Source organism: Danio aesculapii, chromosome 23 (assembly GCF_903798145.1).
Source record: "Danio aesculapii chromosome 23, fDanAes4.1, whole genome shotgun sequence".
NCBI lineage: Eukaryota > Metazoa > Chordata > Actinopteri > Cypriniformes > Danionidae > Danio > Danio aesculapii.
The window spans coordinates 16,289,983-16,317,036 of NC_079457.1; the positions used below are offsets into that span (position 1 = coordinate 16,289,983).

A 27,054-nucleotide genomic window follows, 5' to 3' on the forward strand; every position below is an offset into this window, starting at 1 on the left:
ACAAGAAATGTGTTTTTGTAAAGACTTAATATGTCTATCGGTGCTCTAGAACAGCCAGTTTCAGATTGTTGAATGATATTTTTCTTACCATTGACTGCGATTGAACCATAAAATATAGGATTGAACACATGCAGTGAATCGCAAAAACCCCGCTAATTATTAACACCCTGTTTATAACAATATTAAAATTGGGATTTTATAATAATTTATATTGTTTGAAATTAAATTTGCAATAAAATAAGCTACACAATACAAAAAAGCTAGGTTGTTGTTGTAACCTAAAATTGGGTAAAATGTGAACAAACTCAACTTTTGGATTAAAAAGTGTCATTTAAAATTTTTTTTTTTTTTTAAAAACTCACTTGCCTATATTTGATCCAATGCTGGGTTAACAAGCCAGCATTTTTAGAGTGTATTTAATTAATAAATAAACAATAAATCAATAAACAAACACTTAACATTTATGGAATGTTAGTTAGTCTTTAAAAAAGTGGGGCAAAAATGTTGCCTGCATTAAAAAAAACTTTCTTATAAATTAAAGAAATATATTTCTTTGACATACTTCTTACAATTCATGGCTTTATTATTATTAATATTAATAGTTACATTTTTTATTTAATTCAATGTAATTAATTTAAGGTTAAGCTGTATCATGTTAGTTTATATTTATTCTAATATTTACTGTTTATATATCATGATTATTATATTTAATTTTTTATTAGGCCTGTTATCTTTTGGAATCACTAAGCAAAGTTAAGAAAAAAAAGCTTTTTATGAATTGCCTTGGTATTATTCTTTATTTTTTTATGAAATGCTTCATGGAGATCTATACAAAAATGTGAGAGGGAAGTTCTTGCACGTGTAATAATAAAAGGCAAGAACCTTTTTTTACAGTCTATAGCAAAAATCTGAGTCATGATTTAGCCCCTCCTCTTTGTGACCACGTGATTGTTGACTGACAGGAGTGAAATCTCTGAACTGAAAGTAGAGTATAGCAGCTGTTTGGAGACACTCGTCTTGTCGGTCTTGTAAGTACTTTATAAACAACTGTTTAAAATGTTTGAGCTGGGTTTAAAATAGATACATTCTAGAGTAAATATTGTAGCTTTACAATGAAAAATGCCTAAAGTTTTTAACAATGTGTATTTTTTTTACAATATGTATTATGTGTTACTTAGTTTAGTCATAGTATTTCTAACATACTGGATGTGGTATGTTTGTAATAATAAGCTCGAGTGGAAAGAAAGACAATTTTAATTAATAATTTTTATCAATTAGATTAGACTTATTTTCGACAATGGCAACAGAAATGAAAAGACAAAAGTCTTTGCATTTACTAATTATTTTCATTGTAGAAGAATGTTCAGTACAATCCATTACGTGTTTACTGTTATTACTTTATCTTACATTATGATAAATTTAACCTACAGAACTAAATAGTGTATTATTATTATTGCTCATTTTTGTTATTATGAGCAGCTCAAAGGATGTTTGATGAAACACTGCTTTAAGCAATAAGCACTGATGGTTTATTTTTGCATGAGGTGTCCTCAAATTCCCACTGCATCAAGTGTATATGAATACATATAAAAATTGTTCATAATGTTTTAAATATGCTGAATATTATCATATTGATGATATAATAAAACAACCTCTACACTAACCTCACCTGTGAGTATATAGAGAAGGTTACTGATTAAGGTTACTTATACTGTTTAGCCACAAAACAAGTTTCTTTAAACCACAAATGAAGACCACATGAGTGTTAGAAACTGGTCAACTTCTCCATAAAGTTGGTGGTTCCTCATTCTTTTGCTGTAAATTGTGACATGAGTTTTCACACTGCACACCATTTAAAGATTAAGAGAAAGTCCTTTAAAAGTCAGCGTAGTTTATCAATTATTTTAGCATACATGATTACAATGTATGATAACAATGCACGTTTGGTTGTCTTTTATTACAATCTCTTAATAAGTATAAATAGTTTGTTCTGTGTTTTTTAATCAGTCTCAAATGTTTCTTTAAACCAGTCTTACATTTTGAAATCCTTTTTTCCCCCCCTTGTTGATGTCACGTCTGTGTCGTTAATCTCTCCATTGTTCCTAGTCTTATTTAGTCATCTGCTCTTGTGCATTTATAGTTCCTAGGCCTGTCTACCCATTTACCATGAGTCAAACTCTTTGAATAATCTTGTTTTCATTGTATTTCCTGTTTAACTGAAGAAATAATGTGAACATGTGAAGCTGCAGTTTTAATGAATCTGAGAAATTTAAGCACTCAATCTTCATTCAATCTATGGTGAAGAAAATGTGCTAATGTATTTCCCATAATTTAAGAAATAAACGAACATATGTTGAAACACTTTGTCACATTCTAGGACAGTCTCACAAAAAAAACACAGCCATGTTGTTCAGCCAAGTGCTGATTTGAAAAAAAAATCCTCTTATTCAGTACAAAGGTAAGAAACATCGTCTCGAGTTAAAAAGTATCTTATAATATACTTAAAAATTGCTGAAGAGGTTAATATGAAAAAAATTTTGTATTTGTTTTTTTTAGAATTTGTCATATTATTAAAAGTAAAACTATATACAATTATTATTATTTTTTTTTGGAAATAAGATTTTTATTAGTTTTTTTTCTTGAAATAACATACAATACCATACAAAAATATAAAATGTATACAGGTTCTTCACAATTTATAAATTTGTTTTATCAGTTTAGAAAATGAATAAATAATTCAACAACCAATAACAAAAAAAAAATACTAAAATAATAGTACAGAGCATAACAGGATAGATACATTCACATTTCAAGGGAGGAAATGAAAATCTCCCACATATCTATTTCCTTGTAATCACCATTCATTTTGGCCAACATTTTCTCAAATGATACATTTTCAATCATGGATTCCATCTATAATTTACATGTAGGGCATTGAATATCCTTCCAAAACCTCAGTATTATACGTGCTAATACTGTAGTAATGCCCAAAATTATCATTTGTAACATGTGGAACCGCAGTTTTGTCACCTAAAAGGCATATCCTGGGTGAGAGAGGGATATTAAATCCCAAACATCTACCTAATTGTATTAATACAGATTCCCAAAAGGGTTAAATCTTTGTACATTGCCATAATGCATGAAAGTATGTACCAATCTCCTGTTTACATTTCCAGCATTTATTATCATCTAAGCATCCCATTCTAAAAAGTCGCACTGGTGTGTAATAGTACCTATGAAGTATCTTATACTGTATAAATTTACCTCTGTCTTCTTTTATATATTTTCCACTATGAGAAAGAATTCTATCCCAGGTATCTTTATCTATATTACTGCTAATATCTTTTTGCCAAATCAGGCTTAAATTTTCAACAGTCTTAAATGTTCAATAAAATGATTTTATTGTTCACATGCTACAAGCATAAATAAAGCCGAACCATATATTAAATCATATACATATTTTAAAGCTTTGTTAAGCAGAGCAAGCTGCATCGTCTGTCAAACAAAGGCAAGGTATCAATGACTGAACCAGTTTCTTTCAACACTGAAGACTGTGCCAGTGAGCAATGGTAAGGTCGGTCAAACGTAAAAACAAAAAGTGCCCATTAATGCTGTATTTATTTGATAAAACATTACAATAAAAACTGTAATATTGCAATGTAATCCTGTCACATGAGTCTTCATTGTTGCACAATACTTCAGAAATCATTCTAATATGCTGATTTGTTACTTAAAAAAATTATATCAGTGTTGAAAAAATGAATCATAAGTCGTGATGTTTGTTATTATTGTGGAAACCATGACATACTTTTTCAGTATTCTTTGATGAATACAAGGCTTTACAGAAGAGCATTTGATTGTATAATTTTTGTTCAAATATAAATATCTTTTATGACACTTTTTTAAATCAATTTAATGAGTCCTTGCAAATTAAACATATATACACCTTTTTAAAATGAATCTGACCTCAAACCTGGACAGAATGTGTGAGTTTCATAGTCAATGAATGTTTACAGGTATCACAAGGACAACATTCCTGGTTGCGGTTTAATCATGGACTGCCAACAAAGATATAAATCAAGACTGAAAGTAAAAGTTCAATGGATTCACAATGACATGTCCAAACGATCCCATCCCACCTTCTTGAACGACATCTTTACCGAGCTTTACATCACAGAGGGAGAAAGTGAGAATGTCAACAAAGAGCATGAGGTGAGACAGATTGAGAAAGCGTTGAGGAGAAAAACCACAGTGGAAATTCCAGTCAAATGCAATGACATTTTCAAACACTCACAAGAACAAAACAGACCCATAAAATGTGTGATGACTAAGGGAGTTGCGGGCATTGGGAAAACCGTCTTAGTTCAGAAATTTATACTGGATTGGGCTGAAGGCAACGCTAATCAGGATATCCAGTTTGTGTATCCACTGCCATTTCGAGAGCTGAATCTGATGCAAGCAAAACTGTTCAGCTTGACGGAGCTTCTCCAATACTTCAAAATGGAAGCATGCTTTAAAGACGAAAACCAAAAAGTTCTCTTTATCTTTGACGGTATGGATGAATGTCGCTTTCCTTTGGATTTCCAGAACAACACAAAGTTGAATAACTCAACTCAGCCAGCTTCTATTGACGGATTGCTCACCAACCTTATCAGTAAATCTCTGCTTCCTGAAGCTCTCATCTGGATCACATCCCGACCAGCAGCAGCCAATCAGATTCCTCCTGAGTACATTGACCTGGTGACTGAAGTTCGAGGGTTTAACGATGCTCAAAAAGAGGAATACCTCAACAAGAAAATCAATGATAAACTCCTCTCTAGCCGTATTATCACACATCTAAAGTCATCAAGAAGTCTGTACATCATGTGTCACATACCAGTCTTCTGCTGGCTCTCAGTTGCTGTTTTAGAGCGAATGTTCAACACAGTTGAAGATGGAGAGATTCCCAAAACACTCACTCAAATGTACACACACTTTCTTCTCATCCAAACCAAAGCGAAAAACACGAGATATGCTAAAGATTACAACCCCTGTCTGGAAGATGAAGATATGATTTTAAAACTTGGTAAGCTTGCCTTCCAACAGCTAAAAAAGGGCAATCTGATATTCTACGAGGAAGATCTGACAGGTTGCGGGATTGATGTGAGGGAGGCAGTGGTGTATTCAGGCGTTTGCTCAGAGATATTCAGAGAGGAGTCTGCAGTGACCGAAAATAAGGTGTATTGCTTCATCCATCTGAGCATTCAGGAGTTTTTGGCAGCCATGTATGTGTATTACATGTTTAAAGTCCACCAAAACAACGTTCTTGATCACGAAGAGCATCAGGAGGCCACCTTGCTTGAGTTGCATAAAAGTGCAATTGATAAAGCTCTACTATGTGACAGTGGACACCTGGATCTCTTCCTACGCTTTCTTCTGGGCCTTTCCTTGGAGTCCAATCAGAGTCTTTTGCAAGGCTTGCTTTCTCAATCTGGTAACAGAGGCGGTCAGAGCACTGAAGAAACAGCTGAATACATTAAGAAGATGATAGAGGAGACGTCCTCTCCAGAGAAGTCCATAAACCTCTTTTACTGTCTCAATGAACTGAACGAACTCTCTCTGGTCAAGGAGGTCCAGCGCTTCTTAAACTCCGGCCACTTTTCTAAACTCTCCCCTGCGCAGTGGTCTGCCCTAGTGTTTGTGTTACTCACGTCAGATGAAAAGCTGGATACGTTCGACCTAAAAAAGTATGTCAGATCAGATGAAGGACTCATCAGGTTGTTACCGGTGGTCAAAGCTTCAGAGACGGCACTGTGAGTTTTTGGGCTTTCATATTTCCATCCGATTTGTGTGGTTTTCAAAGGGTTGTGTGTTTGGGTTTTGTTTATGATTTTTTCCATTATATTTCAGACTGGATAGTTGCGGTCTTACTATGAGATGCTGCAGAGCTCTTGCCTCCAGTGTTGGCTCCAGTTCTTCAAATGTACGAGTGCTTGATCTGTGCAATAACTCCATTGGAGACAAAGGACTGGAGCTTCTGACAGCCGGACTGGAGAACACACAGTGTAATTTGGAGGAACTGAGGTAAAACTCTTTTTTTACTACCCTGTCTAATAATTCACTTTGCTTTTATCCTACAAATAATGTGATTTCGGAATTGTTCATTCATATTTTAAGGAGTCATGTGATGGTGTTACTGTCTTCTCAGGCTCTCATACTGCAGAATCACCACACGTGGCTGCTCCATTCTGGAATCAGGACTGCTCCCAAAACTGCCAATCCTTAGGGTACTGGACCTGAGTGAAAACAGTCTGAGAGAATCAGGAATTAAAATACTGGCCGATTACTTAAGACATCTGCACTGTAGTCTTAAGATACTGAGGTCAGTAGCTGTAAGATTAAACATCCTCAAATAACGAATCAACAGAAGATACCAATACCAAATGTGAAATATATTTTTCCTCACGATCATGTTTAATCATGTCATCTTTATAATCATAGACTAAAGGACTGCAGAGTTACAGCTAAAGGAAGCCTCGCAATAGCCTCAGCACTACAGTCTAACCCGTCTCACCTCAGAGAGCTCGACCTGCACTGGAATAACCCAGGAGATGATGGAGTGCAGAAGCTTTCGGATGTAATCCAACTTCCCCTCTCTCAGCTTGAAACACTGTGGTACTTTTTCCTCTTTTTGGGGTTCATTAATTGTATTGTCAAATGTCAACACTATTAGCTTAGTGAGTCAACACATGGCACTGATGTGCTCTTTTGCCAATCCTTTCCCTTTCTCTGCTCCCCTCACTTTTCCTGTAATCTCTACTATTCTGTCCATTAAAGGTAAAAACTCTGAAAAAATAATTATAAAAAAATTATAAAAACTTTATTGTCAATTACAGGAGCATTGAGTCCAGAACATTTTAAAGGTTAAATTCTGCCCGAAATTTTAAGTATATTAAAATTGGAGCGACGCGGTGGCGCAGTGGGTAGTGCTGTTTTCCAGTGATGGGTTGGAGCTGGAGGGGCATCCTCTGCATAAAACATGCTGATAAGTTGGCGGTTCATTCCACTTTGGCGACCCCAGATTAATAAAGGGACTGAGCCTAAAAGAAAATTAATGAAATGAATAAATGAATATACAAATTGACTGTCAAAAAAACCTTTTTCAAACATTTACATATTAACGTAAGGAACTTGTTTTATTTTAAAAATCTTTATAAAATATATACCTTAAAAACACATTTTTAAGTATTGGAAAACATTTTTGCCATGACTTTAATATTATTATTAAACTTTTTCTGCAAGAATGTATTTTTTGAACACCAATTATATGGTAAAATAAAAAAATGAAATTTTGAAACAATGACATTTCACACAATTAAAAAAAAAAATATTTGAAATGAGATTGAAAAACACAATTCTTGAGTTTGTTTGAGACAACTTAATTGTTTTATGTTCAATCCCCTTAGTTTTGTTAAGTTAACTTAATCGTTAAAGTTAACTTAAATTTGTGTTGGAACAGCATGAATGTATTGTGTATAACCCTGCATTTATTACAGTGCAGTATAACATTTTTACTGTATTTTTGATCAAGTATCCTTAGTGAGCATAAGAGCCGAAATCTTAATCTTACCCCACTTATCAATGGTAGTACACTTTTAAATTAACAACTTTTTCTAAATAACCAAAATGTTCACACTTCCACCCACAGGCTAAGTTACGGTTTGCTCACTGAGAAATGCTGTCAGTTTTTGGCTTCAGCTCTGAGATCCAGTTTCTCCACTCTGAAAGCTTTAGACCTGAGCGGCAACGCAATATATGATGGAGCAGTAAAAATGCTCTCAAGCGGACTTGGAAGCCCTCATTGTAAAATAGAGATCTTAAGGTGAGTGTTTCAAATCTCAATTTACATTCAAGACAAAACAACCACTTATGTGCGAGTCCTGTGATTTCAGACTGGCGTTGTGTGAGATCTCAGAGGTGGGTGTTGCTGATTTGGCTTCGGCTTTTGTTTGTAACCCGGCTTCTCTGAGAGAACTGGATCTGAGACAGAACCACATAAAGGACTTTGGTGTGTCCACACTTGCCGAAGTGGTCAAGAACTCCAACTGTAGGCTGGAAACTTTACAGTAAGCAAGTTTAGATTTTTATATGCAGAAAAGGTTTTAAAAGGTGCCACAGAATGGAAATCTAGGCATAACTGAAAAAAAAAAATAGGTGTTCAATACATAGAAATGGCATACCGTGAGCCTCAAACACCATTGTTTGCTCATTTCTGATTGTCAAATCATCCACACTGCATCATTAATATGCACACCCCAGGCAACGTTTGATTGGCCATAATGTTTCCTAGTGAGATTACAGCTATAATTCCCAGCTTATTTTTAAGTTTATACAAGCTTGTATTAAAAATACTAAGTATGTGGGACTATTATTTTGAAAATGGGAGATGCAGGAAGAGTACAAAAGTGAAGTAGACAGCCATGCATAAACACACAGTGTTCACAGCTTCTCAGAATGCAAAATGCAGGATTTATGGAATTTGAATAAATTCAACAACACCCCAAGGAGACATAAGGTCTATTTAATTCTATCTTAGTTTAATGTGTATATTGTGAAAGTTTGTAATGAGGCAACAAACTCATGTAAACTTCTAAATATTAGTGTTTAATGCATGTTAATGCATGGTGTCATATCACTCAGCTCTTACTGTGAGTTTTCTGGAGTGAAAGGATACCAATAACTTTATATTTGTTTGATTTGTGTGTGTGTGAGAGAAAGAGAGAGAGCAGGCATATTGAATCAATGCATTCTATGACACGATTGCCTTGCTTATCGTTGTGGTTGATCATGTTGCATTTATTTAGATGCTGAAATGTGACTGCTATTCATTTCAGCAGGTGTAAGTCAAGTCTTAACATACAACAAAAGCATTTTTAAAAATAAATGTCTGTCATAACAGTTTAGGAGACTGTGGTGTCACACAGGAAGGTTGTGCTGTCCTGGCTGCTGCTCTGAACTCGAACCCGTCTCATCTGAGAGAGCTGAATTTGAGCTATAATGAGCTCACAGACGCAGGCATAAGGCATCTTTCTCCTGTCCTGAGGAACCACAGTGGCAACATTATGAAATTAGAGTAGGTACAATGGTTTTAAATAACATCCTAACATTATAATTCTTCAGGCTTTCAACTATTGTGTATAATATATTTCATTACTATACTAGTTTTATTACTTTTAATACTTTTATAAAGAAAGCATTCAATTGAATGGGGAATGTATTTTTGTTTACAAAAAATATAAAGCATCCTAGCTGTTTTTGATTTTTTGGAAATCTTTCTTGAGGATCAATTCATCTTATTAGTATGAATTCTGAAGCATCATGAGACATTTTATGCTCTGATCTTTTACACACTATAAATATTTTAAATCTGTATTTTGGTCAAAAATAACCTTTGTAGTTGACTTTTAAAAAGTGAAAAAGTTTTAAAACGTTTTTTAAATTTTCTTTTAAAGCTTTAAATGACTTTACCTAAGAAATGTTGAGTAATAATTAAAAGAACTATGTGCATAATTATAAAATAAGTGAAGTAAACTTAATTGTTCCAAGTTACAATGGATTATCTCAATTTGTAAGTAAATGTAATGTAAGGTAAAGTAACTAATTGATTTGTTTACAGTGTAATGTCAGTAGTGTCACAAATAGAAATCTTTTTGTAAAAGTGTTACTAAAAATTCTACCACGCCACAAACTTCAAATTGCTAAGTAAAATAATACATTTGATTTAATTATTGTTAATCATTTATTGATATAAAACTTGATCATTTTCCCCTCCATAGTGTGAGTCAATGTGGTTTATCTGTGGACTCCTGTGATAAACTCGCAGCAATTCTTGTAGAAAAATCATCAAGTCTTAGAGAACTGAATCTGGGAGTAAATAATTTACATGACGTGGGAATTAAAGTCCTTAGTGCTGGATTGGGAAATCCACACTGTCAGCTGGACACATTAAGGTAACTCTATATCTATCTATGCTGCTGTGACAGAATTTAAATGTGATTTAATGATGAAAACTAACATACATGTATTTGACACTTACTTTGATTAATTATATATAAGTCATATTTATCCTATAGGCTAACTAACTGCGGGGTCAAAGCGGAGGGTTGCACCATTTTAGCCTCTGCACTGAGATCTAAGCACTCAATTCTTAAAGAGCTGGACCTGAGTGAAAACAATCTCACAGATTCAGCTGTTAGGCCTCTGTCTGGCCTTCTGGATGATCCAGACTACAAACTAGAGAAACTCATGTAAGTATTACTCTGAGGTATTTGCAGTAGTTTTGAATTTAAAGATATAACTCACCCAAAAATGAAAATCCTGTCAATAATTACTCACCCTCATGTCATTCCAAACCCGAGACCTTCGATCATCTTCAAAACACAAATGAACACATTTTAGATGAAATCTGAGAACTCCCTCATCAATATCATCAATCTGCGAGAATGCTTTTGTTGCTTCTCCTGATTGGTGTCAGTATGTTCACGAACACTGCACTAATGTACATCCTGAATGCCCATGCACAATAATATGTTGACTGCAACTAAACACACAGAGAGAATACATTGCTCTCATGAATGCGTGTCCTATATTGACACTGAGGAGGAGAAACTGTTGAACAAAGGCATTATTTTTGTTGTAGCTTGATAATATTCCAATTGACACACCAAACATGTGGACTGTTTTGGGGATTATTCTGGACTTCAAAAATCTCAGGATTGTTATCCATGGAGGAAGAGAGCTCCTGGATTTCATCTGAAATATCTTTATTTGTATTCTGAAGCTGAACGAAGGTTTCAGGGGTTTGGAAAAACATGAGGGTGATTAATTAATGACAAATGTTGTTGTTGGGTGATCCAACCCTTTAAAATACCTGAAAGAGCATAACAATGTAGCTACAGTGTGGTATATAATTGTATGTTTGCTTTCATTGAGCTTTGCTTCAGTTATTAATATTTGTTTGTGTCTCTGCAGCTTGTTTTAACATCAGTGTGAACAGCTCTCATCAACATCAGAGGACAGAATGTCAAATTCTATTTTGTAGATGTTTTATTCTTAAAGATATGCATTATTTATACTGTTATTTTATACTATTCATTAAATTATGCAATACTAAGCAGTCATTTCAATAGCACTGCAGTAATGGTGGGCATAAAGACTCATGCTTTCCTTTTGATACTCTAAGCTTCATTCACAGTACAGTGCTGGAGATGCAAGACAACATAAGAGGACAATTTTGAGAGCTTTGTGATATTAGCAGGATTTTTTAAAACTAAAGTTTGCATATTAATGCGTGTATATAGAGTCTAAGTATTTCTACCAGATGTTACAAAGTGATGTTTTATAAACAAATTTCGGGAGGAGCACGCGTAGAAGTTTCAGTATCAAATACGTCATTGACAATTATTCTATTATCCAATCAGTTCTTGACCAAACCCCTATATATACCAAAGCTGTCTTACCTGCAGCATCTTACGACTTTAGCATCCCTCCACCACCCCGTCACCTCACCTCTTAAGCATTACAATCCCAGGGGGAGCATTCTTGGGCAGGTCTAGATACTTCGCTCGAATCCCTATTCTTCTTTGTTTCCTGATAAGAGGAATAACTCGAGTTTAGGTGTCTTCCACGAGCTCAAAGCCCTCTCCCCGGACAGCACGCCAAATATGCTTTATTCTGAAACTATTGCAAGTGTGAACTCGTGAAATGACTGATGTACATGTAGTTGACATTGTTAACAACAGATTTAAAAAAAGGGCAAGGGGTTTTCTTTTTTTTGTAAAGGTCATAATAAACACACTAATTTAACTGTGTCATTATGTTAAACCTGTGTCATTACAAACTGCAGCTCAAAGTTAACCAGGATTTGTTTCTCTGGTTTTAATGTTTTTTATTTATGTAGTTTCAACTGATACCAAATGTTTTACTTTTAAAAGGTATTTATGCATTGTTTGCATAATTAAACCATTCTACTATTAAAGATATTTTTAAATGTTGGTTTGTCATCTTTATTATTGATATTTTCTTTTATAAACGCTATATTTTGAGGATTTAAAAAAATGACATCAAATGCCTTTTTTTTTTTTTTAACACAAAACAGCATCAAATATGCATTTAATTTCTTGTTCAGTTGTTTCCATTTTTAGACGACACGTTCTCCTTATAGACACACTAAAAATAGAAATATTTACAGAAAATCCGCTGGAAAGAGAATACAGCACAAATCTGACAGCAGAAACAGAAGAATATTTCTGATTCCTGAAAGAGAGGAAAAGAAAGATCTGTTCATTAACATACAAAAATGTACAACATGAATAGTTTTCAGTACAGAGTGTGATGTGGCTGAGATTTGACAAACACAGGTTGATAAGCTGAAGGACACATTCTGTAGCCTGTAAAAGCATGTCACTCAATGACTAGACTTTCCTTAGTGCTAGTTGGTGCTTGTTGCTTTTTTAGGCCAGTTTTCGTTTAAAAGTTGAGGTCCAAGCTCAGACAGAAGCAGTCTGTGAAAGTCAATCTTCACCAGTAGAAGGTTTTAGTGAGGAAACTGGCGGCTGTGTTCAACCAGCTTCCGCCGGTGTCTTGTTTAGCGCCAGTGCGAGACACCGCACGGTCCAGCTCTTTCTCTGGACTCTCTTCCTCCGGCAGGTAATCCGGCAGATTGGAGTTTTCTTCTACCTTTGAGCCAGAAGTGCTGAGGGGAATGAGGACCTGTGATCACAAGGCAGACATATAAATTATAAATAACAGTATGATTATGAGTCCAATCTCTACAGCAATATTATACATGCAATATCCTTTACAGACAGATAAAAAGGTTTGTAGTGAGTGGCTAATCATAGTTCATCGGTGAGATCTGATTTAAATTCATATATTTAAACTTCTGATGACATTTCTTAACTTTTGAATACTTTATTTAAATTCTATACGTCTTTTGTGTTGCAGACCAGACGTGCCTGCGTCATGTCTTTTAGAATTGTAAACATTGTTTTCTATGAACTGTACACGATACTTAGCAACATATAAAAAATAATGCAGGTGCCACTTAACTGATTTTCCAATCATAACAAAATGAAAACATCAGGACATTTTTATTTTGTTTATTTAATAGGACACATTTATTTTTAATATTTACAATGTTTATTTTAGATCCACAAATTAGTATTTTTTTGTCATTATTACAACGAACAAGTATACGTTTTATTTTATTCATAACCTCGTTTGTGTTTTACAGTCATGCTTTAAAAAAATATGCTAAAATAAAAACAGCTAAATTTTGTGATTTATAATAATCACTCTAATATTAATAACACCTGTATAGCAGTCCAACAACATTATGACACTCGATAACACTCGAATACCCTGTGAGAAGTCTAGTGGCTGGGAATGAGCTTTTTACAGTGTCTGGTATAATGTTAATGTTGTTTTCATGTGATACATGGATAAATATGGCCACTTTAATGCACAATACAGTTACAATCTTATTGCCACATTAGATCGTTTTGATAACATGATATGGCTTCAGTGATTTCCTGAAGACAAAAAACAACAGGAATAACTACAGCAGTCGCCATCGTCTGATCTCATATAAAGCAAGAGACCATGATGATATATGATGACGTGTGCAGGTGCTGTCCTATTTCTAAGGGGTAAATTTTAAAGCCCTTCCCCTTCACACTCTGTTTCAAAGGTCAAGGGGAAGGTTCCCAAAATAGAATTGGAAATGGGCCATGGTTTCTCTACATCCTTATCATCATAGCTGTCTTAAATTATTATTTTTTTTAATGTCTTTATTGGCATCTTAAAAATCATCATCTGTATGAGCAAACATCTATTCTGAGCAAAAGCCAAGTTTTGTAAAAGAAAAAAAGATCAAATGACAAAAAAAAAATTGTAATTTAAAAAATAATTGGAAATTTATTTTACTTAAACCCATGCCTAGAAAATTTTTCAGTAGATCTTTTATTTCCCCCTATAGCTGCTTGTGCATATATGCGTGTGTGTGTGTGGGCACATATATTATAAATATCAATTATTTATAATTTTAAGCTTTACTTTACTGATAACTATTATAATAGCAAAACATAAAAATCTGACTTGAGCAGATCAGACCAACATATTATTGAGCCCTGGATGAGCAACAGAAACACGCACCTCTTCTCCATTTTCATCTTTCACAACCTGCTTAGCTGAAAGCACTTTTGTGGAAGCAATGGCAGAGGCCAGACTCTGGAAAAAAAAAAAAAATAAAAAAACACATTTGCTTTTACATTTTTCATGCAAATCACAATACCACATCTGTGTTTAGTTAACTCCTTCCTTAAAAAAAGAAAAAGAAAAGAAAAAGTAGTACCTCAGTAGGCAGATCAGCACGAATGCGTACAGTGCATCTCTTCAGAGCCATCTGAAACGTGAAGCTGATTACACCTTTAACCCTCAGAAGAGCCTCTTCACACACACCTCTCTGATCCTGTCAACACAAAACATCATCTTAGCTTATAATCTGCACAAACAATTGACAATCAAAGAAGTGCATGTGACAGATTCACATATTGTACATACCACCCCATCTAAGCCTTGTATGTGGAGAGTAACTGATTTGGCTTTCTTGTTGGTGCTGTTGATGAAGAACTGAGGTTTGTTCTTCTTCTTCTGTTGCTCTGGGGTCTGACAACCCGGCTTCTGTGACTGAGCGTTCAACAAATCATAAACCTCTGTTGCTAGGTCTGTAATATCAGTTGTTAAATCAGTCCTTCAGGGAATATAAAAAGGAATGAAGGATAATGAATTTTGTGCATTGATGCATTGTGCATAATTAGACTAAAGTTCATAGTATATATCAAAATGCAAAGCTCATATGAAACATTCCAGAACATAAACAGAAGATCTAATGATCGATTTTATTATACATTTACAGGTATAAATAAAATATTAATAGTAAAAGAGATGCGTTTAAAATAAAACACCTCTTTATCAGTAACTCCAGGCTGACCATCATGCCAAGCTCATTTTTCATTGTGTTGATGTTACGGGACGATTCAGCCAAGTAACGCAAAGCCTGCAGAGACATAAGAGGACACTTTAGAACTCTAAATTATACATATAATACACATTTCGTCACCTTAGAATTATAAGGTTCTATCTGATATTTTTGTCGAAATTGAGTTATTCACATATTCTTATTAAATGACAACTCATTTACATTATGGGATGATTTTTAATAAGTTGTTTACATTTTAAAGAGCCCATATTATGGTTGGGTATTCACGGATATAACTGAGGAGGCGGGTGGTGAGGGAGGTGTCGCTGACGCCACCCTCTTTTCTGCCGCCCTAGGTCGCGCCGGCCATGTTTGTGTGTGTGTGTGAAAAGAGCAGGTAGACTGTAATTGGCTAGGAGATCTCCTCGCCAGTTCTTGGACTTTTTGCTTAATAAAATAGTTAGTCGTCTGTATTTACATTCACCCACTGGCAGCCAAAATCCACTATGAAGCGTGTATGCACTGTGACTTCTTTTATATTGTTGATTAGCAGCTGGCCATTTCACTCTGTCTCGCGCTGAAGCCTGTCAGTGTCGTCGACCAATCGCAGCAGGCTGTCATCAGTCCAATCAGCGCAGATTAGCTTCGCCCTAAGGAGGGGTTTGGGAACAAATGAATCGCTAAACGATTCATATGGGAGTCGCTGGGATAATTAGGTAAAAATAAATGCAGATTATAAGACCATGAAAGTGTTTTTTTTACCTTGCATGCATATTAGACTGTTGTTGGAGACCCTTACAACCTAAATATGACCCTATTTCATGTAAAATATGGGCTGTTTAAGACTTTTTATTTAAAAAACAAATGTAACACGCATACTGTTTGCTATATGGAATGCAAAAACTTTGAAGCTCAATATCTCAAAATCATTCAGAACGCAGATAGAACGTTGCAATTCCAACGTGACGATTTGTTCATTGACAAATCAGGTCTTGGTGTACCTGAAGGGTGGCAAAAAGCACTTTAGGGTCTTTGTGGTCCATGAACAGCACTAATCCTGGAAGGCAACCCTGGTCCTGAACAATCACCTCCCGGTTCTGTGGTTCTGATGCCAAGTCCCGCAGCTGTGTCACTACTGATAATGCGTCCATCATTTTTTTGTGGAGATCTGAAATACCAGAGGATATTAAGAAAATTCATTACCTAGATACCTAGAAGCTACATTCAGGCCAGATGTGGTTTATGCATTGTGATTATGTTCTACACAAAACACAGCCTTTGTTTTAATTATTATGCTAACTAAATATCGTAATTACGGGCGTATCATGCATTATTTCTGTTTTATTTTGTAGACATTTCAACCGCTCCGATCAAGTGACTGTTTACAATAGGCTTATAAAATGTCGACAATAATAAGGCATTACCAACTATGTGTAAAATACATATTTTTAGACTTTAAAAGTACACCTTGTTCACAAATACTTATGGTAACATGAGACTTCAGAAAAGCTAACGCGAATAGCATAAATGCTCAAAACACTACCGCTAATAGTGTGTTAGCATAACAGCTAAAGTGTTGAAATTTCTATTCTGAATCAACGGAAATTTACACCATTGTAAATTTTAAGATATCTATATTTATTCATGATAACATTGTTACATATTGTTCTCAAAACACTCCTTCGTGTAAGTTAAAACAACGATTGAATTTATCAGTTTACAGAGTACTCACCGCTACCGTTACTTTTTACACCACACACACACAAGATACGAAACTTCCCACTCCTTCTGTTCAAACGAAATGATTGGCTAACGTCTTTTGACGTAGTTTCTAAATCTTTCAAGTTGATTGGCTACTGGAGCCAACCCCACAGCCCGGACCAATCACAAACGCTCTCACAGAAAGAGCTTTATTTGAGTTTACCTGCACGGGAAGCGTGAGACGGCGAGGAGGTAAAGTGAATAACATTTATTAAATAAATTGTCTTCGTAAATTTAAGCGGCATTTAATAAGTAGCACGACGACAGTGGGATTAAATGAAACGTAGATATGTCCTAAAATGAAATAACGTTATAGGATATGTTTGAGATACGTGTGTGTTTTCTCACGCACTCATTGGTAGGGCAGTTGACGATGCTGTTAATTACCGCTGTATTTGATTACTATTATCTTGCAATTATGTCATTAGTTTTATCTCAGCATTTCAGATTTAATGCAAAAACCTTCTGACTGCGCTTTTTGTTACAGAGTTGAGCGGAATGCAGCTGATTTGATCCCTGTGGTCACGTGGAGAAGTTTGGTGCAGTGTCTGTGTGTGTTGTTAGTTCATCTGTCAGCAGAAATCCAGCGTGCACAACACACACAAACACGGTCAATGTCTCTGCTGGAGGACATCGTTGACCTGCTGAAATGTGTTCTGGAATATTTTGGAGTGCCTCCAGACATGGTATTGAAGCAGTCGAGTACATTTATAAAAAAAGTTATTAAATGTAAGTTATAATTTATTAACAGTGCATCTTTGTGTAATGTTGCAGTTGGTTCCAGTATGGGACAGTACACACTGTGGACAGTACCGAAGCCTAGTCCGTATGATTGGGACAAATCTTCCTCTTTCTCCTTACCCCCGATTGCGGTTTCAGGTATTTGAAGCAGTAGAAATAATTTTGTACTACTAATAAAATATAAGAATACTATTAATAAAAACTACAGTAGTTACTCATTGAGGTAAAGTTGGTTTTATATAAAAACATTCAGACATTCTCCTTAATAATATAATTTCAGAAAAGTATTGTTTTTTAAATCTAAATAGTGAAATCATATTAGCAGCCAATGACTATCAAAGTACAAGATGCCAAATAAATAGAGCTGATGTTGTTTTCAAGTCATACTTGCATGTGATTTCAGGCTGAATATTCAAAGCACCATGGTAAACAATATAGAGAGCATGTTACAAGTTGTCACTGAACGAATGTGCGAAAATAAAACCAACTTAATCTCAATTAGTTACTCAACAGTTTTAATTTGGCACTATTTATTATTATTATTTTTTGTTTTTCTATTTGGCACTATTTGTATTTTTTCAGTTTGGAACTGTTTTGTTGTTTAGTGTTTGTATATGTTCATTGTTTTATGTACTTTTGTCATTTTTAGTTTGTTGATAATTTTTAAAATTTCCGTTTAGCTTTTTTATTTGTATTTCAGTTGTGCTTTTAGAAGTTGAAGTGCTTCAGTTTAAGCTTATTCATTTCAGTTAGTTGCGGAGACATTTTTGTCATCTAATATTTACATTTTGTTTTATTTAAGATTAATTTCATTTAGCAAAAACTATTTATTTTAGTTCACAAGAACAAATCTAACTCTTACTGCCATGTCTCAACCTTTAGTTAATTCCAAGTATTTTCCTGTATGCATTTTTATCTCTAAGCTTCTTTTTAGCTTATTTTAAGTTTAGATAAAAATATATTATAATCAGGGCTTGACATTGACTTTTTTGTATCACCAGCCACTGTGGCTAGTATTTTTCCAACATTACTAGCCACTCGCCATTTTTTCAAATTGTGCTTTCATAAGTGTCACGTTGCAATTAGTTTTATTTCACATGACTTTTCAGGGCTTAACACAAAACATTTACCAAAATTTTCTCTGGTCACACCAAACTAACTATTTCCTTGCTACAAATGTTAAATAATGTCAAAACAAGCACAATTTAGCTGAATGCATTCACTTTTTATTCAACAAAAAACAATTGACGTTTAAAAAAATGATTGTCATGTATCTAAAACCAGTTAACTATAGATGAATAGAGAGTCAATCTCCTATTAAAGCAATGTTATTGTAAAGAATGTTAATTAAACCATATTAAAAAGAATTAAGCAAGAAAGCAGGTGAAAAACATACCATGTGACCTAATGAAATGATGATCACGTGCATGATCACATTTAACGTTAAACCTATTAATAATCTGTTCAAAGAATGCAGCGAAAGTAGCAACTGCTGTCATAAATCTGGAGTTCTTGAAAGCAGCAGGACTGTGGGTGCACGAGCACCACTTATTGTCTAGTCTATTTCAAACAGAACCAATCGCACCAGTTGCGTTTTCAGGCACAATTACTTAACGCAAGGTAACGGGAGTGTGCCTGTGTCTCACCATGCGTGTGATCATCCTCTCACTCAGTATTTACCTGCTTTCTTTTGCTCATGCGAACACTTATTTTAACAGTTAGTCATGCTGCTTCTCGATTCTAAGATCACATTTGCACGCATATTGACAAACGATCACACCAATGTTATGCATATTTTCAATAAATAAACTTATTAAAAAACAAAAATTAAATATATTTACATATATATGACGTATATTTATACGCACTTTTGCAATCAGCTCATTTTGTAACTCAAGCTTAATGCTCGCTTGTGTATAAAACATGCATGTTTCTCTCAGTATAAATTGTTAATAAGTTTTGAGACTCACTTTAACATGCAAAAAGCTTCAAAGTACTTAAGAGCACCCTCACTAATGTGTTCTGACTCTTCCTTTAAGATTCCTCTGCAGACCTTTAATAAACACAACCATATCAATGTGTCAGTGGACTCTCCAGCCATTCCTACTTTAGCGGATGTGCTTTGGTTGGTCGAGGATGAAGAAGACAGTTACACAAAATTCAGGTAGTCACATCAGAAACCCAAGTGTTTATTAATAGCTCACTGACAGTTCTAAATATACACTACCTGTCAAATATTTAGGATCAGCCAGATTTTAAGTTCAGTTTGTTTTGGAAAAGTCTCTACTTATCACCAAAGTTGCATTTATTTGATCAGATATGTAATAAAAAAACAACATTTTGAAATATAATTTGCATTCAATCATTTTAGGGCTGCACGGTATTAGAAAAATCTTCCATTGCGGTTATAGTTTTTCAGTGATATATATTGTGAAATAAATACAATTTCAGCAGATGGCTCTAATAGCTCTATTTGGGAAATCTTGAATTTAGATTGACTGGGGTGAGATTGTAAGGGTGTAAATCATGTATAAAAATAATAAACAAATGGCAAACAAGAATAATTACAATAGCAAAGAAAAAAGTCAAATAAACAGTGCAGTGTGGTTTTCAAACAATCAAGTATTATTCAGGTACACAAACTTAATAATGAAATGTAAAATAACACTGTATAGTCTTCATTGTATTAATAATTAAATAATAATATTCTTCATTAAAGTTACAAATGTTGTACGTTTTTGTGCCCGAATGCTTTAAATTCTCTTGAAATGCCTTTAAAACACATGCAAATGATAAAGATTCACCCTGCTAAGGTTATACTTTGCAATGAATCCACAAATCTTTAATATATTCTCAATTGTTGTGCTGATCAGCTATAATCCCTTAACATTGCATATCCTGCGATGTGACTATTACGGGGACACACATTGAGATATCGGTGCTGAAATTTTAAATTGTGCAGCCCATATCATTTACATTTTCATGTTTTATAATGTCATTTATTCACGTGATTATAAATGTTATTATAAATGTCTTTACTTGCACTCTTGAGCAATTTTATTTGTCCTTGAGAAATAATAGTAAATATATTTTTAATGGTACCTGATGGAAACACTATTCCACTTTTTTGAATGGTACTGTATCACAGTTTTCACAAAAATATGAAGCAGCCCAACAGATTCCATCACTGATCACAACATCAGTGATAACATAAACATTTCTTGAGCAGCAGATCATCATATTAGAATGATCATGTGACACAAGTAATGATGCCGAACATTCAGCTTAAATCACAGGAATACTTTTCATTTTAAACTACATATCTATTTTAAATTGTTATTATATCTAAAAATTGTACATATTTTACTGTAAAAAGGTTGTGGCAATCAAAGCATCTGTGTGGAAGTCACATCTTTATATGTTTATAACAGGAATGCTGTGCCACTGAGGAAAAAGTGTGTACCTCACGGTTATGAGACTCTCTCATTGGGGTCCGTGTCTGTACAATCTCAGAGAGGCGGAGGGTTCCTGGGACAGAGCACTCAGCCTGAGGCCCTCCTGAAGATCTCCGCTCTGGAGGAGGAACTTCAGAGCCTTCGAGCACAGATTGCTACCATAATCACAGCTCCAGCAGGTACAGTACCCAATTCCGTCAATCTGCCGTTGATGTAAATGCTGGATTTCAGAGATATCATAAAAAGAAGGCAGTGTGGTGCTAACAGTTTTTCTTTTAGTCACGAAGTGATTCAATTGTGGGAAAAAGTTTTCTCTCTCTTTTTTTTTTTTTTTTTTTTTTTTTTTGTCCATAGCTATTCACATGCCTTAACTTGGCTAACTAGAATAAATAGAGCCCTGTGAATTTTTTTGTATGATTATTTTTCATCTTCTGTTTTATTTTTATATTAAAAACCTTGCCTTGTTGCCTTGTTGTATGTTTAAAAATATGTTTAAAAATGTATGAAATATGTGACCCTGGTGAATATTTAGCTGAGATGCCACTACATTTGAAGTCAGAATTATTAGCTCCCCTGTTTATTTTTTTTTTCTCAATTTCTGTTTAATGGAAAGAAGATTTTTTTTCAACACATTTCTAAACATAATAGTTTTAATAACTCATTTCTGATAACTGATTTATTTTATCTTTGCCATGATGACAGTCAATAATATTTTACCTGATATTTTTCAAGACAGCTTTAAGTGACATTTAAAGGCTAAACTAGGTTAATTAGGTTAACTAGGCAGGTTAGGGTAATTAGACAAGTTATTGTATAACGATAGTGTGTGCTGTAGACTATTGAAAAAATTTGCTTAAAGTGGCAAATAATATTGACCTTAAAATGGTTTTTAAAAAAATAAAAAACTGCTTTTATTCTAGCTGAAATAAAACAAATGAGACTTTCTCCAGAAGAAAAAAATATTATCAGACATACTGTGAAAATTCCCTTGCTCTGTTAAACATCATTTGGGAAATATTAAAAAAAATCAAAAATCAAAGGTGGACTAATGACTGATTTTAACTGTATGTGAAAATATGAAATCTGTGGCTAAAAAAACAAAATATATAAAAAAAACTCTTTAAAGTTGTCTAAATTAAGTTCTTAGCAATGCATGTTAATAAAAAAAAATAGAAAATATGTTTTATAAATATTAACAGTAGGGCAAAATTGCCAAAATGTCTTCATGGAACACAATCTTTACTTCATTTTCTAATGATTTTTGGCATAAAAGAACAATGTAAAGATTTTTATACCCATACAATGTATTTTTGGCTATTGCCAGTGGTGGAAAGAGTACTGAAAAATCATACTCCAGTAAAAGTACCATTACTTGCCTAAAAATGTAGTGCAAGTATAGTGCAGGAGTAAAAGTATCTGTTGTAAATATTACTCAAAGTATGAGTAAAAATGAGCCCTTTCAGAAGTACTCAAGTGTAGTGAGTATTACGCTGTAAAAAGCTGATGCATTTGCATGTCATTTGTGTGTGTGTGTATAAACGTAACATTCTGTAGTGCATTTAGTTATTGCCCAGCAGGCACACAACGCCAAAAGACATTAATATTAGGTTAGATTTAGGTTGTGATGTCAGGTGACCAAAATTTATTCCTTACTAATAACTTTTTATATCCATTGCTCATCTACCTCTTAGGCCCTGTGGTTTTTCCAGCTCATCCTGGCACTCCTTGTTCTGCTCCTCTTCCAGCTCCTGTCCTCACGTCTACTCCTGTCTGTCCCCCTCCTCCTCCACCTCCTCCTCCTCCTCCAGCAATGCCCACTAGAACTAATGTGTCTGTATCGGAGGTGATTCGACAAAGACAGGCAGCAAAAACAGAAACGCTTGCACAATGTGGTCCATCCTTAACTACAGCGCCCTCCATCATGCCCTCAATGTTAGATGTGTTGAGAGACCTCAATCAGGTCAAACTGCGCTCTGTCGAGAGGTATGCATTGAAAGTTTTAAAGCTTGTATAAGTTTTTAGTTTGCAGCTCAATACTAAACTTGTGTTTTTGTATTCATAGGTCTCCAGGAGGAACTCCAATAAGGAGACGGAGAAGCAAAGGCATAGCTTGTTCATCTGATCCAGCGGCTCTCATCGCCGAAGCCCTGAAAAGAAAGTTTGCACACGGGCGGAGAGACGACTCGTTTGATAAAGAGAACCACTCGGCTGAGCCCTCTCCTTTCAGCAGTCCAGACACCCCCAGGGTAGGTCAAGTCTTCTTTTTTTTTTTTCTAAGTCAGGTGTTGAGCATACCTGACAACCCTCCCGTTTTGCCCGGGATTCTCCCATATTTGACAATTCTATCCTGCGTAAAGATATTTCTCCCGTATTTTCAATCAAAGGGTGGCAATAAACATTAAAGAGCCGATCCTCCCTATACGCAACCCACACCGCCGAACCACCAGGGGACGCCCCTTGCTCTTAAATGTGAATTTGTTCTGTGCTTTCATTTTATTTAGGCATGAAAACACTTTGAAATAAACATAAAAACAGCGGGATACCATTTCGCTACATGCGCCATTGCCCCTCCTCTGCAATCCTCAAAATATTTCATGCAAGCGATGCGTGACTGTCAGCTGACATGCTCCATATTGATAAATAGATGCTGTTTCACAAATGGATTCTGTACACGGGATTTGAAGCTGAGCAGAAGTGAATACTGTGGGTTTTGGGTGTGTTTTTGAACAGACATATACACATAATAACTTAATCATGTCGATCTTGGTGGGTTTTTTTTTTTTAAAGACAACTAATTTAGTCTTAAATGAGCATAAACAGTCAGAAAAGCAATCGAATGCTTTCATTATGGATCTGTGCATTTTTGAAGTGACACCTTATTATTAATGTAATCAAATGAAGAATCTAAAGGAAAGATTCATTTGCTGCTCTTTTGATGAGAATTGTTTAATTTAGAAGAGAAGGTTAATGAGAATTGATTACGATTCAGTTTCTTTACAATAGCTATTCATTTTAATAGGCCAAACAGTTTAATTTGTTTGCAGCTTTTTCTAATGTTTACTAATGAAACCATTCCAGATGAATATATTTAGTAATTTGGGGATTTTTTTTTTTGAGAAGGGGGGTATCCCTTATTTTCACATCCCAATGCTGACGGGTATGGTTTTGAGATGTGTTGTTTTGATTAAGCACTTTACTGATTAGATGGTAAAAAGGCTGTTTATATGATAATAGCTATGTTTCCATCCAAAGATGCGAATTAAATTTATGCAAAAGCTGGATTATCACATAAAAGACGTGCGAATAAAGCAGCGTTTCCATCCAATGTGTCAAAGAGAACCAAATCGTCACTTCCTGATTAAGTAGCGCTAAATATCTAAAGTAAAAAAGCAATTTGCTGCAGTAGGAGAAGCTGGTTAATCGTTTCTTTATTTAATAAATGACTTGCGCCTCAGAAGACAGTGCCGACACGCAATGAAATACGTGGTGGCGTTTGAAGACGTGAGACGCAGTGCACAGACGTTCTTGACAATTTTGGAGGTCATTAATAATATAATAACACTAATGCTAATATGGTTAAGGCGTTTTAGGATGACCAAAACAACATTTCAGATAATTTACAATGTGCCCAGCCTGCTAATTTGTCCATTCACACACATTTTTATCATCACATAATCTGTTATAACAAAATCACATGACCTTTTTAATGGCCATACTGAAACTTGTTTGGTAAATTTGGTTTCCATCTTAGTTTATGCTCATGTTTTCTTATCGACTAAAAAGTTTGTCCTACTCAGTTATGCTTATATGTTTTTATGCGCATCTTAGGGTTTTCATCAACCATTTTTTTATGCTAAATGCACATAAATTTAGTTGGATGGAAACATTGCTAATGTTTTCAGTCAAAAACGGGAAACTTTTTACATGTTTTGCCTGTTTTTTTTTTTTTTTTTTTACATGACCACACTGTTTTTGTGACTGAAACACATGAAATCTGATATTTATTACAGTATTTATTCATCTTTGTTAGTGTTGGTTAATCTGTATGTGCTGTTGGGGATGTTTTTATCCACTCCAGGGTGAATTTGAGTGTTAATTTGGCCACAACATTCTCTGTGTATCAGCAAATAGAATGATTTTTGGTGACAACCCTTATGTTTTGGGAAAATGCTTTGAAATTAAAAATAATTCAACAGTACACTCTTGGCAAATTTACTACCCTTTCGTTATATTTGTGGTTGGTTTTGGCTTAATGAAAATAAAGTGGTTTCTGGGCGTTAACTAATGCATTAATAAATGTTGAACTGTAACTAATAAATGCTCTGCAAGTAGTGTTCATGATAGGAAATACAGTAACTAACATTAACTATGTGTCCTGTATTGTAAAGCCTTACCTTTTGTTGTACACTTGTAGAGCCCAGAGAAAATCTGACATTTCCAAAATGCGTTCAGACATATTTCTTCTTTCAGATTTTTAGAACAAGCAGGTGTTTGATTGGGATTGCATGTTTGTGCACACACACTCGTTTGAAAGTAGCAGTGTTGTCAGATTATATATTATAAGTTGATTTATTGCATGTTTGGGCAAGTGGGATTGACGTTTGAGTGTCCAAAACATAAGACATAGTAACAAATAGATGTTCGATCATGTAAAAGCAAGATTTTTGAGCCTTCTTACTGCAATAAAAGCAGTGCATGTCATAAACCACTAGGGGAAGTGTGCTTATTAAAAAAACTTCCGTTTTAAAGCTTTTAGTATTACGTTCGGCCAGTAGAGGTCAGTGTTTCATCCATGTGTCCATTGCAGCAGCCTCATAAAAAATGAGTCACCTCAGCATGGACTAAACACTGGTGCCAGAAACAACATCGTTAATGAATAAAACACTTAAGGACAATAATGGTTCAGTTTATAGCTCTTATTTTGTTTAATCTTTGTATTTCTTGAAACCTCTTGTGATCTTGTATAAAGAAGAGATTCTCTCATCACATTTCAAAGCTTTTCCACTATGACTATTACACCGTAATAGGGACAGAACCCTTGCTATAAAGTTTGACTTCAGTCATGTGTTGGTTTTCAGATTCTCCAGCACACCAGACGCAGCCAGGGCCGAATTCACCTTTGAGCCTTGACCTTAAAGTCTTCCAGGAGTTGTTGTCTTGGACTGATTTGACAGACTTCTTTTCAATGTTGGTTGCACTGTCTCCCTTTTCCTATGCCTTTCTTTGTGAATTAATTACACAGACCTCCATCTGAAAACACTGTGCATGCTTTTTGAGCTTTCTTTTTTTTTTGTTCATTTTTTAACTCATTTCAAGAGGTGATTCAGGATTGCAGTAATAATGTCTGCTAAAATTTCCCTTTTTCAGAGCTTTGCTATACAAATATGGTTTGATCTATGCAGTATATAGTTTTTTTATTATTATTTAAAGACTAAGAAACAATCTGAGCAACTCAACCGGTGCTATTGAGGTTTTGAAAGATGGTACTTGTTTTACTAATTGTTCATCCATTTTTCTGCCTTATTTTGTTAACTCGTACAAAGAGCTAATGAAGTATTCATCTCAGAAACAATAAACCTAGTTCTAAACCTTTCACGTGTTGTCTTCCACCTGTCAAAGTGTGTATTATTACAATTCTCTTTGTAATACATGATTCTTGGTCAGTTGCTGCATACTGACATCAATAGACAAGGATTTGCGCTCCAAACGTGGAAGCAAACGATCAGATTTGATTGAAGATTACCAAAATTAACCTTTTTTGTGGATTAATTTACATGGATTAATTGTTCACCTAAAGAATAACAATGTGTATCTTGATTTTACACAGACTTTAATTTTGATAGTTCCATTCAGACATTCTGTTGTTCAATTATTCTTTTGATGCAGATCATCATTTGTTTTTCCTGTTTCAGAATTTGACACTACCAGACAAAAGTCTTGTCAACTATCCAAGTTTTATGAACATCAAATAATAACTTGACTTCTAGTTGATCATTTGATATCAGAAGTGGCTTATATGAATGGCAAATGTCTCTAGATTGCGCTTACTTTACCGAAATAAAATAGAATCATTGATTT

General features: G+C 34.6%; 3 protein-coding genes across 5 annotated transcripts; 2 read left to right on the forward strand and 1 right to left on the reverse strand.

Moving 5' to 3' along the window:
- Positions 1-3,966: 3,966 nt before the first annotated feature.
- Positions 3,967-11,945, forward strand: nlrp12l (NLR family pyrin domain containing 12-like). Its single transcript, XM_056449482.1, has 10 exons — positions 3,967-5,792; positions 5,890-6,063; positions 6,188-6,361; positions 6,481-6,654; positions 7,688-7,861; positions 7,932-8,105; positions 8,939-9,112; positions 9,816-9,989; positions 10,113-10,286; positions 11,011-11,945. Exons 1-10 carry the CDS (start codon positions 4,003-4,005, stop codon positions 11,018-11,020), a joined length of 3,192 nt encoding a protein of 1,063 aa, XP_056305457.1. The 5' UTR covers positions 3,967-4,002; the 3' UTR covers positions 11,021-11,945.
- A 165-nt stretch (positions 11,946-12,110) lies between these two features.
- armc1l (armadillo repeat containing 1, like) lies at positions 12,111-16,799 on the reverse strand. Its single transcript, XM_056449486.1, has 7 exons — positions 16,752-16,799; positions 16,021-16,187; positions 15,006-15,097; positions 14,602-14,791; positions 14,393-14,509; positions 14,194-14,268; positions 12,111-12,750 (listed from the first exon to the last, which is right to left on the reverse strand). Exons 2-7 carry the CDS (start codon positions 16,171-16,173, stop codon positions 12,559-12,561), a joined length of 819 nt encoding a protein of 272 aa, XP_056305461.1. The 5' UTR covers positions 16,174-16,187; positions 16,752-16,799; the 3' UTR covers positions 12,111-12,558.
- Positions 16,800-16,927: 128 nt separating this feature from the next.
- On the forward strand, positions 16,928-26,569 carry mtfr2 (mitochondrial fission regulator 2). Of its 3 annotated transcripts, none has more exons than XM_056449484.1 (8): positions 16,928-16,977; positions 17,268-17,466; positions 17,555-17,659; positions 19,561-19,685; positions 20,953-21,155; positions 22,668-22,959; positions 23,039-23,222; positions 26,055-26,569. In XM_056449484.1, exons 2-8 carry the CDS (start codon positions 17,395-17,397, stop codon positions 26,097-26,099), a joined length of 1,026 nt encoding a protein of 341 aa, XP_056305459.1. In that variant the 5' UTR covers positions 16,928-16,977; positions 17,268-17,394; the 3' UTR covers positions 26,100-26,569. The 3 variants fall into 3 exon arrangements, with proteins under 3 accessions (XP_056305459.1, XP_056305458.1, XP_056305460.1); XM_056449483.1 differs by having other exon boundaries at positions 16,940-16,972; XM_056449485.1 differs by having other exon boundaries at positions 16,940-16,972; positions 22,722-22,959.
- The last annotated feature ends 485 nt before the right edge of the window (positions 26,570-27,054 follow it).